This window comes from Diadema antillarum, unplaced genomic scaffold, assembly GCF_040938485.1.
Source record: "Diadema antillarum isolate AM-2024a unplaced genomic scaffold, OU_Dant_1.0 seq00000136_RagTag, whole genome shotgun sequence".
NCBI lineage: Eukaryota > Metazoa > Echinodermata > Echinoidea > Diadematoida > Diadematidae > Diadema > Diadema antillarum.
In genome coordinates, this window is record NW_027271213.1 from 2,686,756 (window position 1) to 2,707,446 (window position 20,691).

General features: G+C 39.1%; 1 protein-coding gene across 1 annotated transcript in view; it reads left to right on the forward strand.

Moving 5' to 3' along the window:
• The window catches only part of LOC139727604 (probable E3 ubiquitin-protein ligase HERC4), a 35,576-nt gene extending 22,687 nt beyond the window's left edge, over nucleotides 1-12,889 (forward strand). Inside the window, exons 9-13 of the mRNA XM_071638585.1 lie at nucleotides 4,848-4,969; nucleotides 7,409-7,594; nucleotides 8,546-8,720; nucleotides 9,708-9,810; nucleotides 11,829-12,889. Of these exons, the coding sequence (XP_071494686.1) occupies nucleotides 4,848-4,969; nucleotides 7,409-7,594; nucleotides 8,546-8,720; nucleotides 9,708-9,810; nucleotides 11,829-12,064 (822 nt within the window). The 3' untranslated portion in view covers nucleotides 12,065-12,889. The remainder of the gene's footprint in view (nucleotides 1-4,847; nucleotides 4,970-7,408; nucleotides 7,595-8,545; nucleotides 8,721-9,707; nucleotides 9,811-11,828) is intronic.
• The last annotated feature ends 7,802 nt before the right edge of the window (nucleotides 12,890-20,691 follow it).

Sequence of the window (20,691 nt, forward strand, 5' to 3'; positions counted from 1 at the left end):
CGATCTTGAAATTTTTGACATTTTACAGTCCAAAAACTGCCATTTGGAGCCATTATATTTTTTCGCTTTGGAAATAAAGGAGGGGTGGGGGCGCAACGGGCGCAACTGCCGGTAATTACTGGCAGCAACATCAGGAGAATTGCATAACAATTAAATGCGAGCGAACTAGCGAGCGAGCTTGAAAATTTTGACATTTTACAGTCCCAAAACTGCCATTTGTAGCCATATTTTTTTGCTTTGGAAATTAAAGGGGGGGGGGGCGCACCGGGCGCAACTGCTGGCAATTACTGGCAGCAACATCAGGTGAATGGCATAACAATTAAATGCGAGCGAGCGAAGAGAGCGAGCTTGAAAATACTGACATTTTACAGTCCCAAAACTGCCATTTGGAGCCATATTTTTTTCGCTTTGGAAATAAAGGAGGGTGGGGGGGGGGGGGGGGGGCGCACCGGGCTCAACTGCCGGCAATTAGTGGCAGCAACATCAGGAGAACTGCGTAATAATTAAATGCGAGCGAGCGAGCGAGCGAGCGAGCTTGAAAATTTTGACATTTTACAGTAAAAAACAAACAAACTGCCGTTTGTATAGCTATATTTCTTCGCTTTAGAATTGAAGGGGGCGCATCGGGCGCAACTGCTGGCAAATACTGGCAGCAATATCAGGAGAGCATAATGATTACATTCGAGCGAGCGGAACGAGCGAGTTTGAAAATTTTACATTTTTACAGTCCAAAAACTGCCATTCTTAGCCATATTTTTTCGATTTGGAAATTAAGGGGGATGGGCACCGGGCGGAATTGCTGGCAATTACTGGCAGCAACATTAGGTGAATTGCATAACAATAAAATGCGAGCGAGCGAGCTTGAAAATTTTACATTTTACAGTCCAAAAACTGCCGTTCTTAGCCATATTTTTTTCGCTTTCGATATTAAGGGGGGGGGGGCGCACCGGGCGCAACTGCAGGCAATTACTGGCAGCAACATCAGAAGAATGGCATAAAGATTAAATGCGAGCGAACGGAGCGAGCGAGCTTGAAAATTTTGACATTTTACAGTCCCCAAACTGCCGTTTTTAGCTATATTTTTTCGCTTTGGAAATTAAGGGGGGGGGGGCGCACCAGGCGCAACTGCCGGCAATTACTGGCAGCAACTTCAGGAGAATGGCATTAGGACTAATTCTTCGCTTTGGAAATTAAGGGGGGCGCACCGGGCGCAACTGCAGGCAATTACTGGCAGCAACATCAGAAGAATGGCATAAAGATTACATGCGAGCGAACGGAGCGAGCGAGCTTGAAAATTTTGACATTTTATAGTCCCCAGACTGCCGTTTGTAGCTATATTTTTTCGCTTTGGAAATTAAGGGGGGGGGGGGGCGCACCAGGCGCGACTGCCGGCAATTACTGGCAGCAACTTCAGGAGAATGGCATTAGGACTAAATGCGAGCGAGAGGAGCGAGCGAGCTTGAAAATTTTGACATTTTACTGTCCCAAAACTGCCGTTTGCAGCTATTTTATTTATTTTTTTCGCTTTGGAAATGAAAGGGGGGGGGGACGCCCGATGCGCCCCTCCCCCTAGATCCAGTGGTAGTCAAGGGTGTGGGTTTATGTTCATGACTGGGGGAGGTATGACCAGCGAGGTGGCGTCAAAGTGACCAAGCGGGGAAAGGATGTCCAAAATCTGCACTTTACAGAGCATCCCCTAATCTAATTGTGCGTGTTTGTTTGTGTGTGTGTATTATATACATGGAAAAGTTAGGAATTACCCCAGGTCAAGTCTTTTTATTGGCAATGCAAGACATTTTGATATAGACTAGTATGTAAAGCAACACTGCAAAGTCAATGATCTAGCTTTGATAATTACGAAGCGTAAGGTACAAAGGTGTACATTCTACATCACATTGCGCAACATTGTAGCGACTCTTCGTTCGGATGTACTGAGTACACTGCGCACATCCTGCTTATATGCAGAATGCCGACCAGGAATCACAATCTTTTGTCGGGTCCGGGCTTTTTGAACAATGTTTCACGCTATATGCCTATTTAATTATGGTTAAAGGAAATCATAGAAAAATATCTTATTTCTGGATCACCCTTTCATTCAAAAGCATGCAGTTTACTAACACTTGAACTACTATTTCGGTAAATCTTTTTTTTTAACCAGCGGATTGGAAGGGGGCGCACCCCCCCCCCCCTCCTCCGTAGTTACCATTGTTACGCCACTGCTTTTGAGTGAAATAATTGGACAGATTTCTTGAATTCTAACAATAAAGCAAGAAAATCTTTTCATCGCGGGAATTATGATTATGTGGGGTTGGCAAATGGTGCGCTTGCCGTCCAATATCTTTATGGGGCCAACATTTTTTTCTTTCAAAAGCAAGAAAATCTTCTCATTTCGGGAATCATTAATTATGGGGGGGGGGGGGGTGGCAAAACTAAAATATGCTTGCCCCTCCATTTTTTTTTTTTTTTAATGAGGCTAAGGCTCGCTCTTGGGCTGGCAATGTGGTCAGTTTTAGTAATACATAGACCCTACATACTTGTAAGTAGCACAGGTACATGCAAACGTGTATACTGAGTAAGTGCTCCGATCCGTACAGTCGATAGATAGTAAACACTGTAGAATACTGATAGATATGTATAAAATCAGCGCTGCCAGAACCAGGGGTGCGTATTGTTTTTGCCGACGAGCTTTTGTGTGTGTGTGTGTGTGTGTGTGTGTGTTTGTGTGTGTGTCCCTGGTGCAAACTATAAAAAAGAAAATAGAAAAGAATAATTATTAAGCGTCCGGCGTTGAGGTCACTCGCAGACTGATTTTTTTTTTTTTTTTTAAGGATCTGAAGGGGGGTGCGTTCGCACCCAACGCACCCCCCCTGGTGACGCCCATGATGTATTATATAAATAAATATTATTAGTTATCCCCTGCTTGTTCACGAAATACGGGCAAATATCTACGGTCTGGTGCCATATTCCATGAGGCCGAAGGCCGAATGGAATATGGCACCAGACCGTAGATATTTCCCGTATTTCATAAGAACAAGCAGGGGGTAACGATTTTATCTTTTAGTGTAAGTGGTAACCTTCTTCTCACCGATTTCCCCTTCAAGTGAATGATGTTGAAATCGCCGGCTGTCAGCCATGACCATGTTGACTTAGGCCTACGTCTCGCGAGCTGATTACTGCATGCGATGCGCACATACAAATACGTACACGTACACGCACGCCATTATACAAATGATGCACAGGATAGAGTGCGTCAGTGAAGGCGTATAGTGCACTCGAGGGTATTTACAATTGTGAAACATGCACGAGGCGAAGCCGAGTGCATGTTGCACTACATTGCAAATACCCGAGAGTGAGCTATACGCCTCCACTAACGCCACGAAATAATCCTGTGCATCATTTGTTTTATAAAATGGGTCGAAAATTCGAAAACTAACAGCATTTTTCAGCGTTTTTCACGTACCTTTGTGGGTCAAGACGTCCGAAGATGTTCGTCCCAAACATTTACGCACGTCGCACTCGGAAATCCCGCACATATAAGTATGACGGGGGGTTGGGTATCCGGACACTTAAGTTCCCGCATGAAAACTTACTTATTTTACATAGAATATGCACCCTTTACCTTAAAGACTTGATATAGACTCCTCATAAAGGCCTACTAGACAACATACTTTGAAAACGGCGTGAGAATTAACCTGCTAAATCGTTGGATTTGCCCTTCAAAGTGATTCCATGTACGCGTCCGGTCCCACAACGCTTGGTCTACTGTACTGTGCGTATAAGAGTATACGTACGCCACACATGTTATGCACAAGGGAAGAAAGGCCGGCGGCCGGCAGCCCGAACTAGAAGTTGTTTACAGGATTGACAGCGCGTATGCATGCAATTCAAAGGAGCCGCCGCGCGCACAGACGATCGGCAATAGGATTTAACACGCAGTGCAATGGGACTGAGTAACCAAAGCACATGTGACTCATTTCAGCGCTTCCTATTGGCTACATTCTTGAACCCATTTTATAAAAGATACTACAGTGCAGTAGCCAGATAGATACATAAGTTGCTGTTGTTTATCAAGCGTCTAGTGGTCTCAGGTTTTGTGCGCAATACGCTTGAGGACCGCGCGCTGTCCATTTGTTTTGTACAGGATTAGCGCGCACTTTCCTATAAGCGTCTTTGGTACACGCGCAGCTGGTCTGTGTAATACATAATCATGACGTCATATCCACGTAATACGGGATATATTAAGTGGTTGACTGACCAATGAGATTACAGAATTCACGATCACTACAAGATAAATATTATATATATATGTATATATATATATATATATATATATATATATATAATATTGTTCAGTATCGAGCTCATGGTCCTTATTTGCCCAGTGTCGAGTTTGTGGGCCTTTTTTATCTAGTGTCGAGCTCTAGGGCTGTATAACTCGTGGATGTTTGACTCATGGTTTTTTGTTTGTTTGTTTTTTTTTTGGGGGGGGGGCATGTCGGGCTCGTGCGCTGTATGACCTGTAATTTCTTGGGAAGGATTTTTTTTCATGCCTGCAACATTCTGCCTCGACAGAATGATTAATGAAAAACCTAAAAGTTCTCAATCATTTTGTGTCTGCATGAGACATTTCCCCCTGATTTTGAATAGCTTCACTGCAAGTACTTTATCGAATTGCACCTGATCGGATCGGAACATTGAAACAAGGGTCTCTTTCCTGAAAGTTAAACATCCCCAAGTCTTAACATGAACTGATTTCTGAAATCTGAAAAAAAAAGAAAAAGAAGAAACGTGACCGCAATGCCATAATGCTTTTGTGAAATCGTGTCATTATCTATCCATTGATACAGGATTTCCATGACCTAGACATGCTGAAGGCCATTGGGAAACTTTTTGGTCTGATGATCTACAACAAAGTTGTCATCACTCTTCCTTTCCCGGATCTCTTCTACAAGAAGCTCGTGGTTGATTTGTCAGTATACCAATTTTCACATCTAAGTGTATTTTTATGTTAACTATGCTACATTTACCAACCTACTATGTTTACTCTTGATGTGTTTTAGCTATACGGTATAATGGCAAGATGGCCCCCTCTCGTTGCACGTGTGTCCACTTCTTGTAACTTCTTTCTCCCCCACCCCTCCCCCGAGTTCTGCACTATGAATGATTGGATACGTGTGATAGACCTTACAATTTATACAGAAATAAGCAATGCCCCAGTCACACAGTGTCTCACGATGGGTTACGTCCGCCGCTGATAGATACGGATGAGTGGACGCAGGGGGACGCAGCGTGGACGCAGGCATCCGCAGGGTCGTATGTAGACGTTACCTTTCGTAACTAATCCGTAAAGAAACGCAAAATGACAGCGCCAAGCCTGCGCCGGGAAATTTTGAAATGTTCAAAATTTCGCAGAGGGACTCCACGGATGCAGCCTTACGCAAGTAACCGTAACTAAACGTGACTATCCTTAACTGAACATAACTATCCGTAGCTTGGACGCAGACCATCCGCAAAAATGTTTACCTCCCGTCCATTTGCGGTCATTTGCGTCCACCGTAAGTATCCGAAATTAACCGCAAGTTAACGTATCACAACACTTACGTCCGCTTACGGACATTTACGGACAGTTACGGATATTGCGGGCGATTGCGTCCCTTGACGTTTTCCGTTTTCCACTCCCATGGGAACAGAGAGTCGTGGGAAACCACACCACCCGTGTTGCCACGATGCAACGCATGTACCTGAAGGGATACTATACAACATAGTCGGAGCGATGGAGTGGCAAAACCGCAATGTCGAGTTATGAAATTTCTCTCATAAATGGTCATTTTAGGCGGCACCCATACACAGATGACATCGGTTGACCATTGGTGCTGAACTTTTTTCTTACACTCTTTGAATGCATATTGTTCGAAAAAGGTCAATATTTAGGGTAGGGGATGGGGTGACAGCATTTTATCTACTTTTCTGGCCGAGGAGGGTGTGGGATAGCGATAAACAATTTAAAATGAGAACGAATTTAGTATTTCTCTTACAGTCTTAGCCACTTTACACTCCTGAATGTGGATAACATTATTCATATCGTATGTGGATAGGGGAGGGGGTGTTCTAAAGTCCATCTTTTTTTATCTGGAAATTTATCAAGCATTACTTTATTATAACAGTCTCCTTAACATAACCAATTAAGTCATGAATATCGATGAACAATGAAAACGTAACCAAAGTTTGTCTATTTCATGACTGTACATTTCATTTTCTTCCTCTATTGTTTAACTTATAGATCAATATTATATTTTATTTGTGGTATAATTGTATTTTGTATTTTGTACATTAATGACATATATCAATATTTGAGTCGAACAAATAAAATTCAAACTTTAAATTCTCTTTTAATGCTTCATAACATCAACGAATACTAAAAGTCCTCACAACTTGTTCGTAATATAATTTCAGTTTTCCCCATGTGTGCATAAGACAGTCCAATATGTGATAACCTTGCTGTCATTGATACACTGACTGAGCAGGGATCGGCACAGAAAACCACATTGTCCATAATTATTCGTAGCAATCTTTACCTATCCGTAACTATCCGAAAATATCCGGAACTCTCCGTAAATATTCGCAACTCTCCGCAAGTGTTCAGAAGTATTCGGAAGTTAACACAAGTCGAAAAAACAAACTACGTGTCAATTCGTAAGATTATCTGCAAGTGAACGCAAGTATTTGTATTTGCCCGTATCGCCCGCATTTTTTCCCGTATGTTTTGTAAAAGTCCGCAGAAAAATTGGCTTTTTTGGACGTAAGGCCGGACGCAGAGCATTATGTGACTGGGGCCTTATCCAACCCTCAGCAGGAATGACTCTGTCACCCGAACACCGAATGAGTGAACTTGGTTTAAAGCAGGGCTCGGGTGATCGCCACTAGTTTTGTTTTGTTTTGTTTTGTTTTTTCTCCGGTGGCCCGTTTGGTCACTAGAATTTGGTGGCCCGAAATAAAAGCAAGCGTAAAACATCCATTTTGAATCTTAGTTGCCCGATTTTTGGTGGCTCCGGGCCACCGGGCCACCGGGCCACCGCTAATGTCGAACCCTGTCTAAGGAGAAAAGATATCACATGCAAAGCATTAATGCATGTTTTTGAGGTGAAGAAACAAATGTTTGGGGTTTTTTCAGTGCAGAAGTGAATGATAGCACCAGTATCTCTATTGCTTTAAAATTCCTTATGATGAAACCATCAAAATATTAATAAAAGTCCGTCAATCAGGATGAAATTTTCAATCTCTATGTACATACCTTTGAGACTCATCAGTTGTTATCTTTATGTCGTATATGGAGTGATTATGTCATATATCAAAATGTTGTAGCAATAATAGTAAAAAAAAATACCAACAACAATCTATCAATGCACAGAGTTTCCAGTACGGAGGACCTGCAGCTTCTAGAACCAGATTTGGCCAGGAGCATTCAGTCCTTATCACAGCTGTCTGAAGAAGACCTTAAAGCCATGGAGATGACGTTTGTTGTAGACGACTCCAGTGGAAAGACCAAGGAGCTAAAAGAAGGTGGTGATGCAGTGATGGTGACAAAAGACAATGTGTAGGTTTCCACTTCGTACAAAGTTTTGTTTCATTGACTGAAGTTTTCATACAGCCGAAGTAATCTTTGATTCAAGGAATTACCTTGCCAAGGTTCCCGTGGTACAAGTAAATAACAAAAGATATTTCAAAACATGTGGAAAATGTGTTGTTAGAGAATCTGATATTATGTTGCATGACAGTTATTAGAAAATACGGATTAGTGAGGACTTACAGACCTGCCCCCCCCCCAAAAAAAAAAAAATAGAGAAAAGTGGTCTTACTATTAATGATGACATATTTTTCTTTTGATTAACATTTTTGTAGGTAGAAGAGACGATATTTTTCCTGACAGATTTGAAAGTAAATTAGACATCAATTGTAGAGGAGAACAATTTTTTGCAGTATTGACGTGTTATTCATACAGTCATAAATGTCTTATAATGATTATGCTATAGTAGTCTTACATGAGATTGTACTTTTATTTTGCTCCTTTGTAATTTATCTATGTTTTGTGTAATTTTTCACAAAAATGCAAATTTTATTTTGCTTGTAGTTTAGAAGTTGAATGAATGCAAACAAACGAAAACAAAAGAAACAAATGAATTGTATGGTAAAAATATTCTCCATGACTTCTGGAAGAGCCCAGAAGAGTCCAGTGTTTCTTCAATGTCCAAGAAATATTTAGTTCGGGGACAGTATACTTGTAATAATGACGTCACTCATCACTTTACAGTTCCAGTCTAGAGAGGGTAGGACAACACAGAACTTCATTATCTAATTAATGAATTTAAACAGATTGTTCGTGCCTCACACTTTCACAAAGTGTTTTGCAAACATTTCTGATGTTCTGAATTTACAGATATGTTTAGAGAAAGTTCTCTTTTCACGTTAAACAGTGCAAAATCTTTGATTTGATATTCTTGTGACCAAAGTGTTAACAGGCTGCCCATAATCTTTACCCCACCAACAGCAAAGAGTACATCGAGCTTCTTTCAAGATACCACACGGCTGAAGAGCAGGTGCAAGCATTTAAGAAAGGAATGATGCAAGTGACTCCTTTGACATGCCTCCAGAAGCTTTTCAAGTGGGAGGAGATGGAAGCGCTCTTCCTTGGTGGAGAATACGACTGGATGGCGTTTGAAGGGGTGCGTTTTGATGCCCTCTTTCCTTTAAGTTTGCATTCTTAACTTGTTCTCTCCTCATGTTTGCCCCCATCATGCCCGAAGAACGTGTTTTTGTCTTTTTTGTTTATAATCATGCAGACTGGCAGTGACTGGAATAAAGATACGTCAACCATGATTTTACACTGCACAGGTCTATGTCGAGATTATGATGCAGTGAAGGACAATGAATTTGAGAAACTTCCAAATGTAGTTCCCAAATATAAGAAGCATAAAAAAATTAAAAAGTACTTTAAAACCACTGGAATAAAGATACGTCAACCATGATTTTACACTGCACAGGTCTATGTCGAGATTATGATGCAGTGAAGGACAATGAATTTGAGAAACTTCCAAATGTAGTTCCCAAATATAAGAAGCATAAAAAAATCAAAAAGTACTTTAAAACCATTTTGTAAGAATTCAGTATCCTTGAACAATGACAGACATACTCTGTCAGAATGCACATAGAGCAACTTCGTCACGTGCACACGTACATATATGGACATCACATAGTAAATGTCTAAAATCATGAATTGGTCTAATTCCCCTCTGTACGTAATCACGTCAATTGCTTTTCTTGCAGAGTTAATGTAAATGTTGAATACCCACGTGAACGATGACAATTTTTTTTCTCTAAATTTATGTATAGTCTTATCCCATTACAAGGGTGTCTCAAAGATAACGTGCGTATAGTTTTCATGCTTTAATCTCCTTTCGAAAGGAATCTACATGTAGTGAACTATAATCATGGATAGTTCGTAATATATTCTTTCTCAATTGCTTTTTGAACATATTATTCTGATGTTGCAGTAGCCTCGATTATGGATTTTACACCCAATTTTCCTTTTTTCTATTGTTGTCGTCAGAGTATGATTGTTATATTGCTGCAAATGACCTGCCATCGAAATATACAAAATGTATCGACTCTTAGTAAAAAATAAAATACAAACATAAAAACCTTTGTTTCAGAGCTTTCGGTACGAACAAGGATACACCAGAGAACATCGAGTCATCAAGATGTTCTGGGACGTCTTTCACAGTCTTCAAGAGGAAGAGAAAAGAAAGTTCTTGAGTAAGTTGCTTTTACCAAGGAGCTTCCAACATCCTTGGTTTCCCCTTGCATATCACAACAGTCATCAGCTTTGCTATTAGCGAGCCTTGGATCTGCGACGCTAACGCTGAAGACGACGCTATCAGGCTATATAAAAATGTTCTGCACATGTACGAGGCACGGCACTGGTACGAGGTAGCTGCTGTTTCCATTGCTCACTCCAGGAGGCTGCGTCGCGTTAGCTTTCGAGTCGCAAATTCAAAGATCACGCGAATGCTAAAAAACTCCCGCGGATGTATTCTGAAAAAAAAAAGAAGAAGAAAAGATGGAAAAAAAACACTGCACAAATCTTTCAATATTCTGCTGTGAGATACCATATGTCATGCTACTCTGGGACAGAACACAAGTTGAAAGTCTTATAAAAAGGTTCTGCAGAGTCTATAATCCCTCAATCTTTACACAGCTACTGCAATAAGTAGGGTAAGATTCAGTTTGTTGTGTGTCGTACACAAGTTAAGAAAATATAAAATCATGATGAGCTAGAGTGCTTATAAGGAATTTACCCCAAATATGCATGTGGATTGAGTTGAATGCAGCAATATTGGTAGAACGCATCAGTGAAAGTTTAAGGAAAATCAGAAAATACGGTCAAAGTTCTGATTTTTTTTTCTACTTTGGTGATGAGATCGCTGGATCAGAAGACTACTGCTGATCATGACAATAATATGCACTACAATATAAAGAAAATATAAAGACGATTCAACAAAATATAATTTCATATGTAAAGTACACCTTCCCTTGACTTGTTACTGACATAATATGTCAAGGATAATATGCCTCCTGATTTCTGAAAGAGGTAAATCTAGCGTTCTTTCATTATGCGAGAAAAGTAAAGATATGTTGATTTTTTTTTCTTTGTATCGTAGTGCGTATGTGATGTCAGGAGCTGTAGTAGTCTTCTGGTCCAGCGGTCTTGTCACCAAAACTTTAAAAATTCGTAACTTTTGAACGGATTGTCCAATTTCCTCAAACTTTCACCGATGTTTTTTACTAATATTGCTGCATTCACTCAATCAACATGCATTTTTGGCTTTCATTCCCCTTAAGCGCATTCATATGGGTTTTTTCTTTTCTTTTTTAAATCAAAAGCCAGCATCTGCTTGGTTAAAGCAGTTTTACCTTACGGTCCACTTTGTTAACCTCGAGGGTTATGAATATTAGACGACTGTTTCTGGTCTGCTTTTTTTCCTGGCTATTTCTGTGGGTTCACCTGTGTCTTTGTAAAACAGTACAATAATTATTCTTATCACTTTCATCGTCATACATTACGCACTTGATAACACCATAAACAACTTTTACAGAACTACAGCGAGAAAACAACAATCAAAGCGTTGAACCCGAATGGTTTGTTAGATAGCGACAGGAGAGTCTTTGTGGCCACAAGGTCTTTCAATCTCCCCCTTTGATGAAATGCATAATGACTGATAAGGTAAATGAAGAGAAATTTCATAAAAACCAGTACTTTGTACATGTGTGAAAACGTATTTGAAGTGTCAACTTGGTGAAGTTGCTTTATACGTCTGGGAGAGCTGTGCTAACACTGAATAGAATATTTTAGGTAAATAAGTTCATACTTACTATAGATGTATGTATTCCTTGTGTTTTTTTCTTTTTTCTTTTAAGGTGAGAAAGATGAAACGTAGTTGGAAAAGAGATGTACAAGGCGTTGAATGAATTAAATTCATTGACATGATAAAGAATGTTGAATTAAATAGATATACAGTGCACTCCCGTTATAACGAAGTCCTCAGGACCGGCGGTTTACTTTCGTTATATCCAAATTTCTTTATAGCCTACTGTAAAGTAGGCTTACATAAAGTTACACTAGATGACGACTTTGGGATCTGGATATTTTACTTCGTTGTAAAGAGACTTTCATTAAAACAGTGTACGTTATAATGGGATAATGGGAGTCCACTGTATGTGCAAATATTATATATCTATATCATAACATGGGTACAATAATTGTATCCCCGTAGGATTCTTCACTGGAGCCACACATGTACCTGTTGGTGGATTCGGAGTGATCGGCCCTCGGATGTGGCCCATGGACGGGGAAAACGATTGTCGCGGGGGACCACCGGAGGACATGCGCCCCGAAGCGAACACCTGTCAGAATTACCTTGTACTGCATCTTCCCATGTACAAATGCAAGGAAGACCTGGAAATCCGGCTGAGGAAAGCACTGAACATCACCACAGGTTTCCATAAATAATTGGCCCGACCCCAACCACAAATTGCCCCGACCCCGCAGAGTGGAGGAAAACAACAGCCATGTGCTTCAGAACCAAGAAAACAGTGACATGTTTCTGATTTCCAGGATTGGTATACCTTAGTAATAAACCGTGGCGAAATGATGGGGAGGGGACGTATCTGAAGGCAGAGACCGTATCTAACCAAGACATCAAGTCTTGTGGATGCAGTCATATTACACCCACACAGAGAAGTAATTAGTAATTACAACAAAGGGTGTTTTTATCAAAGTTCCAACTAGTTACTGCTGCATGCAAGAAGGTAGACGTAGACAATCAGTATTGAGACATTTAGAAGGCCTCTAAGACTGTAGTTTCCAGCACGATTCCTTCCAGATCATTGTGGAAGTGTAGGCCTACATGGTGAATTTGTGTATTTGTTTTGTAAATATATTTTATTTGTAATATAAATAAATGTAAGATTTTTCATGACAGCGATGCATTTTGTCATAATAATACACGTGCCTACACATATAAGACTTACATGAAACTCACAAGACACACAAAAGCTCCTACGGATGGATTATTAATTTAGCTTTTTTTAGTTTACTCCTGGCAATGAAATTTGACATAATGACAGCTTTGAAAGCAGCTGCTGTCATGATAACGTCGTTTTTCTAATAGCGATTTCGCTTCATTGATAAAGATATTGGCAAAAGCAGACACAGCTCAAATTTCGGTTAAACAATCTTTGATCCAGCGATACGAATGAGCGTGAATGTTGAAGAAGAGAAGGAATTAACTGATTAATTTAGAAAAAATAATAATGTTGTCGCCGAAATTACCATTTTTTTAACGAAATCGACCGTGTGACATTTTGCGTCCCATAGACATTATCCTCGAAGATAGTATTTCCTCGAAGTCACGGATCACCGTCTGAACATTGGGTATATTAAGCAAGATTATTAGAAATTTTGCACGAGTTGCACCTGTTCGCCAATTATTTCAAACTATATTCTTTGTATTGATTGTTAGTGTGTGTTCTGTGTAGCTACTCCAAAAAGAAGCATCTTCATGTCAAATACAGTTCAAAAGTTCTGCAGTCCTGCAGATGCTTCGATGTCACCTTGAGTGCAGTGATGTAGGCCTACTGGAGTGTAATATCTTCTCTATAAATATCAGCGGAATGCTAGCGCAAACACCCATATTCAGCCAATCTCTTAGACCGGTTCTGCAATGATTCAGACTTCATGCATGCCTTGTTCACAAAAGTTGCCCTAACAACCACAAAGCTTGCCGGAGGCTTGCCATACTTAGCAACAACAACTCAGTGAATTCCTGCCTATTGAACTTAGTGGGAGGAAGCAGGTGAATAAATTGCTTCGTCACTGGGCTGTAGGAAAAGGAACATCCATGAAAGTTAATACATTACAGAAGCGGTCTATTTTAGCATGGACCTAATACACATGGACATTCATCGTATCGTTAATTAATTCATGCACCCGTACATTTCAAAAGCGCCACAAAGACATTTTTAGCATGGCTTACTGCTTTGATCCCATGATCGTCACCGCCAGCAAGCCGGGAGAAGAACAAGACGAAGATTCGAGAAATCTAAAACTATATGCGCAGAAGGAAATAACTCACAAAAATCAAGTAAAGTGAATGTGCAGTTGTGGTGTATGTTAGGAAATCATGCCTCAAACAATTTCGCTTGGGAGAAGCAGGCAGTTTTTAAAAGAAAGCTAACATTTTAGCAGAATGATTGTCATTTGTGATCTCAATATTTCACTTTTCTCCAGCTTATTCCAGAGCAAAAAGGGACGGTAATGGTAGAAAACAGGTATATCTTGCCATTAGGCAAGGTCTTTTGCGTGTGCGAAAATGTGCGAATCAGCAATTACCCATCTTTTGACACAAAATTTGTCATGATCCCAGGTTTGCTGCTCCTCATCATCTGTATTTATCCAAAGACATTTCCGTCTGAAAAAGGCACATCAGCGAAACAACCTGAATGTACTCATTAAGATACACATAATCAGGTGTCGGCGACGATCATTACATCAAAGAAAGACTGCAGTGAACAATCCATGTGTATTAGGTCCACGATTCGAGCAAAGACTTTGTGCCAGCTGCTCAGCTGGGTTCAGAATTAAAAAATGCAAGGAACAACGACAAGACAATAGTTCAGCCTTGGACAGTAGCTTCAAAGTGTTTTATCACTTGCAGTCATGAACACAAAGAGAATGATTCTCCTGTGTCATCAAACCTCGTATGCTTAGTACACTATCTACATGTGCCTTGCAAGAAAAAGTTACGATGAAATGAGCTTCTCTATTGCGATTACTTTTTACTCCAACCCAAAGGTCTTGCAATGATGAATGACACTATCATTAGAATGTATCGTGCCAATTGATTACAGTATCTAATAGAGTCTTGAGTATCTAGATCTTGTCTGTCACATGTAGACTGAAATTCGTGAAGATTTTACTTTTTGCCTCCCCTGAAATCTTGAATACCGCTCGTCATTTTGAAATTATATACAATGTACAGTATGATCACAGTACTATTGCTTTAACGGAATAATCTTGCGTCTAGCAATAGTTAGATGTAGTTTTCTGGACAACGTTTGGAAACCGTTTAAAAATTGTTTCATTTGAAATATTAGAACACCAAGTGTCAATGTTTAATCTACCTTTCCTATGTATACATTGCAGTTCACTTTTGACCGTCTTGAATATTTCAAAGATGTATTCATATATTGATTGAAAGTTGGTCAATATATTTATAAGTGTTCTATATCTGTAATTTTCAAATTTTGCAGTTTTGCAAATGTTATTACTGAGCCCTATTTGAAGAGCGTATTTAAACATCAATATTATATTGTATGGTATGATAGCGTATTTTTGTGCCATGGCTCGACATTTAACCGAAGTAATGGATTGCGTTTGAAATATTAGAGCATTAGGCAATATCCATGCTTTATCTTCACCTGCCTTAATGTGTATTACAGTTCATTTATGGCTGTACTGATCAGCGTAGGACAACCAGGTGTATTTGTATATTTGCTGCCAGCGCTCGAAATGTACAGAAAATATCTGATGATGCTGTCACTCAGAGTCAATGGAATAAACTTGGGCAGAGTGGAGAAAAACAGGAAAATAGTGGTCAAGAACACAATCATAATAAAGCCCAGGTAAACATACCACAAAGGAAATGTATATTATGTTGCAACATTTAAGTTGATTCTACTCGTTGTGTAATGCTTTCATTGTATTTTATTTTGTATAGAGATGTTGTCAGCTTAAGAGTTGCGAAATCAGATCGCAGCATATGTTGTAAACGTATAGGCAAACCTGCCTTAGCGACCACCTGTCTATAACAGTCGCTTTTTCGTCTCCCATGGGTAGCCGCTGTTAGACAGGTTTGACTGTATTTTATGGAAAACAGTTTGTTTTAACAGAAGTGACTTCACAAAGTTATCATTCTAGGAATACATATTTGTCCGTGTCAAAATGTACTTTGATGCTGGTAAATGAGGTTTGTTCATTAAACATTATCGCATGGATCAAAAAGGAAATTTTCGGTATGTTACACAATTGTCATATGTTATTGACGATGTTGTACTTTTTCTTTGTCTACCTTACTTTCTGTTCCTCTCTTTGTGACATTTCCCCCATCCATCCTTTCTTTCCTCTTTATCTAGATTAGAAAGTCGTATGTGAGTTCAAAGGCATAAAAAACCCTCCCACGTCATAATACGAGAATGTGTAATTAGCTCATGTTCAGCCTTGTACAAATTACTTTTTTTCCTTTCTTTTTTTTCTCAATTAGTTAGGCACTTCACTAAAGTTTCGTTTTCAAAGCGATGTGAGGCATAATCTTGCCCGACGTAACAATTTTTAGAATTCATGGTCAAACAAAAAATGAACTTGCGTAGACCCGGTTACCAGACTTGGGGAAGGATCCATTCCATTGTTTCGCATTGAATGCGTCAACATTTTGTTTTTTCATTGTATTGCCAAACACTAGACTTCAATGAACACTTTGTTGCTGGCAGGTGGATGTGTTTGCAAGCACCATTTAAAATGATTACATCCTATAATCCTTACTTCACAGATATTTGTCTCAATTAATCTATTAACCGACATGCCTCATAGCACAACAATACCTTTTTCTGCGCATGAGCAAAGTGGAACTACAAAGTGACTTCCTACTATTTGAAATGCCACAAATTGTGCAGTCAGATGAGCTGCCTGATACGATGATCAGTATAATTGCGACTCATAGAGCAACTTTCGCGGGAAATGTGGCAATGAACACTAGCATTGGACACTTGACACCTGTAAAAAATTAATTACGCAACTGCAGAGGCACAGAACATGTCAAACAAGAGAAATGCCTAAAAATTTGACTGCGAAAGAAATCCGTCAGTTTGCGAAGAACTCGGAATGTTGCGTAAAATATTTGGAAGAAACAGAAACAAATGTGTGAAGTTGTTTGTTTCATTCCATGTGTCACCTTTGACTTCATTCAGGCACGACGAACGTATTCAAGGAAAAATTCACTTCAGAGTTCCCTGAACCTTCTCCGTCATCAATACGCTTTAAGTTAAAGGAAAGAAGGAGAAGTGGCAGAGGTAATTAAAGAATGCTTGTATAGTAATTCACTACAGTTTCAATGTCATTATTCCCTTTACAACAATAAAGTGTAAAGAACAGGAAATTAGCAGACTGAAATTGTTCCGGTCATCGATAATGTGACAATAGTACCAAAACTAGAGCCCGGGAGGTAGCATAACGTAACAAGGAACGAACGATTATTGCATAAAGAATATGGTGAAATCTGTGACACCTATGGCCTCTGTGACTTATGGTCAAACTGCGAAGGCCAAAATTTGGTATGTCACTTGCCAATGTCGTCAGCTATGCCGCTAACGTGATTGCTTATTAAGCAACCGTGAATTCGCTGTCGATCGTGAAATTTGTCAATGTGAATTTTTCGTTGAAAAATCTTTTTTTTTAAATCAGTGTAAGATTTGCATCTTAAAGAGGACTTAATGATAATACGTCACGATACATCTTCAATTATGCAATCATTAACCTAAAGAAAAGGCTGCTCCAGGACACAAAATGTCTCACATTAGATCTGCAAAAGCAAAAGCTCATTCTCCGTGTAGTCGATATGCGAATTAAATGAAGCTAGAAAATTTCAATTTTGTTGGATTATTATCTCTGATGAGAATTTTGGAGTCGAGACATTGTGCAATGTGTATCTATAATGTTCTCTTAGTGTTTTTTTTTTTTTTTTTTTTTTGGTAGATATATGTTCGGTCAGAAAATAAAGAGAGAAAAAATGAACCACCAACAACAGCAGCCTCCCCCAATAAACAAAAAGCACCGCCAAACACAAAAGTGTCTTCGCAAACAAAAACCACTATAAAGCTATTATATGCTTATTCATTTATTTATTTGACGGTTTGCTTGCTTTCTCCCGGGGCTCCTCTAGGAACAGAAATTTGAGCCATTTCGTGTACCCCTAAGACCAATCAACGACAACTCCTCACCACTCCCCCCCCCCCCCCACACACACACACACAGACACACTTTTCGGGAAAAACAAAATCTCACAGCCATTGGCATGGAATGTGATTAAAGTAGGATGTAGGAAAAATGTAGTAAATTATTCATGGTTCATTCGATCATCTTTACATTTCAATGGTAAAATTGCAACAATCTGCACATTTAAGGGATTGTATAGTTTTGGTTGAGGCCTAACTTCAGGTTTTTAACATTTTTGGGTGAGATAATGCGAAACCTTTCATGAAATATGAAAGAGCATGTAATTCCAATTGGAAATCAACATTTATTTGATGAAAATTGGTTTTGAAATGGCTGAGGTACCCAAAACAGAGCAATCCTAAGGGTGGGACTCACCTTTTATTACGATCGCTTTGTTTTACTTTGGTTTTGGATATTTCAGCCATTCCAAAACCGATTTTTATCATACAAACTTTGAATTCCTCTTAGAATGGTATGCTCTGTACTATTTCACAAGTGTTTCTTGATATCTCGCAAAAAGTTAAAAGCCCAATCCTCATCTCCACCAATACTATACCATCCCTTTAACCACTTGACTGCTATTGGGTAAACACGCACATTCATACCCCTGTGCTACAGCATTTTGGGGAAAATAGGATATCCATGTAAACATGGCATAGATATCTGTTTTTTACCTTTATTTTTTCTTTTTTTCATATTTTTTTTATTGGACAGAAGTCAAAATTGAATGGAGCCATTAATATACATAATTATTAAATTTTCCACCAACCCAGCTATGTCCTTGCTGATATCTTGGGTCTGTGTCAGGTGAATGTGTCAGGTGAATGTTTGCTTGGACTTTCGCCAACATTCATTAGTGGGACTAAGATATCACAATCATATCATCAGATCTTCCACTTTCACCATCAAAATATAGATATTCACTTCAAGATCCATGAGGTCTTCCTCTTCTCCTTCATAAATATCCGAACAGTCACTCAAATTACTTTCACTTCTATCATCGAGAGTATAAGCCGCATTATGAGATCGCCAACGTGAACAGGAGGCCGCCATGTTGAAAGTTGTTTTTTTCCATTCAGTACACTGGTCAATACAGTAACACATTGTCCATTCAGTGATTGAAAATAGCCAGATTTTTTTTTTTGAAAGCGCCATCTACTGTTCAAGATCTGAATGATATCACTGCAGTGCTAATTACACATTAGGGGTAAGCATGACGCGGTGCTATAGTCCTGAAAGTACAAATACCCTGAGCAATAGACGTGCTCAGCACCAGCAGGCGAAATCGAAAGCACGTCTATAGACGTGGTTAGCAGTCAAGTGGTTAGATGTACATAAAAAGTACATTCTATTACGTTGACATATCCAAGACAATACTGAAGTAATGAAAATGGTATAAAGGAAAAACAAATATGTCATGATTTTAACTGTTTATTTTTCCAAATGTTATATCATGTCATTATACATACACACATTACTTCTGAAATATTCACAATTTGTGTAAAAGAGAAAATATGCAAGTACGCCATATTTATTGAAAAATTGCGAGTTTTATAATTATGATTAAATGTTTTCGCGATGTTCAGTTGCCATGAAACTGGTGCAGTTCTAAAGAAGGCCTCGTTGTGACACTCCTTTTGAGGTAGAAATAGTGTTTTTAAAATATCATGGCTAAGTGGAAATAAAAAAAAATTGTTTGTTTGAATGCAAAGCTATTGCAACAATCAAATATAAAGGATGAATTAAAAAGAGTAAAAGGAGAAAATGCTTTCATCTCTTTCTATTAGCACCACCAGATAGTCACTTTTGTTATATAATCAAATTCTCTTTTTGAATTGAGCTATCCGAGTGCAATTTACATGTTGTTATATAATTTACATATATATCAATAGCTAATGAAACTGTTGCAGTGCTCCATTGCACCAAATGATATACTGATGCTAAATGTTTTTAGATTGTTCATTGAGTTCGTCAGTTAATTCCCTGGGTCAGTATAGTCTCGCCATAATGTATGGACGTGCGCTATTCCTGATCGTTCCTTGAGATATTTTTATTTCTGGCCATTGCACAAGCTCGGTAAGAATATTGTTTATCCCAGCTAATGGGGCTAAAGTCACTTGAAAATACACCTCATCTTGACGCTCTACATGATTTGCTGTAAAAAAGTCGAGGGATCATACAGTTGTACATCTTCCCGCGTAAATGGGAATTCACAAACATGTAAGGGAGGGGGTGGAATTCTATAAGAAACAAACAAACAAACAAACAAACCGATAATAAATTATAATAATCTATGTAATAAAAAAACTTGAAGCTTTGGGATACTATTCACGACACACTTTGAATGTTTCCCTTCTCCATCTTTCCAAGTGTCAGATGCACGCAATATAACAGAAGTAGAATGTATGGTAGTCTGTTCGCAACCCACTGACCCACGTTGCTCGCAATGTTGAATTCTCCTACTATGGGGATTCCCCACTTTAGCCCTAGTCTCATTTCCAGACCCTTTGCCAGCTGTACTCCTTTTACAAAATGCGCCCTCCCACTGCGATGAAGTTGCCGCCCACGAAGTCTCCGCTGTACTTTTGTCAAAGCCATCCAGCCAAACCTGCTATTCAGTAGGCCTACTTCTTTGTCGTTAATATTTTGAGAAGGAAATTGGCACTTGCTGACGGTCTGGAAGCCAGGCTACTTCAGCCAGACTACTTCAGCCCACCGGGCTGGCCAGAAAATACACAAAAACGGACCATGATGGGTGATGACAGTCTGTTTTAGAATCTCCAAAATTGCGGCAATAATGCAGTGAAATTTTGAATCTGTGTTTCTTAAAGGAAAAAAAAGATATTAGTATAAATTATAGTAGGTATTAGGCGTAAATATTCATAACTGCATGACACACGCCTTTAAATTAAGTTAATAATAACAACAACAACAACTTGTAAATACTCAATTCTGAGTGATACACGCCTTGAGCACGTTAACTATGTGGAACTTGCGCATTATAAGTACCCTGTATTATTATTATTATTATTATTATTATTATTATTATTATTATTATTATTATTATTATTATTATTATTATTATTATT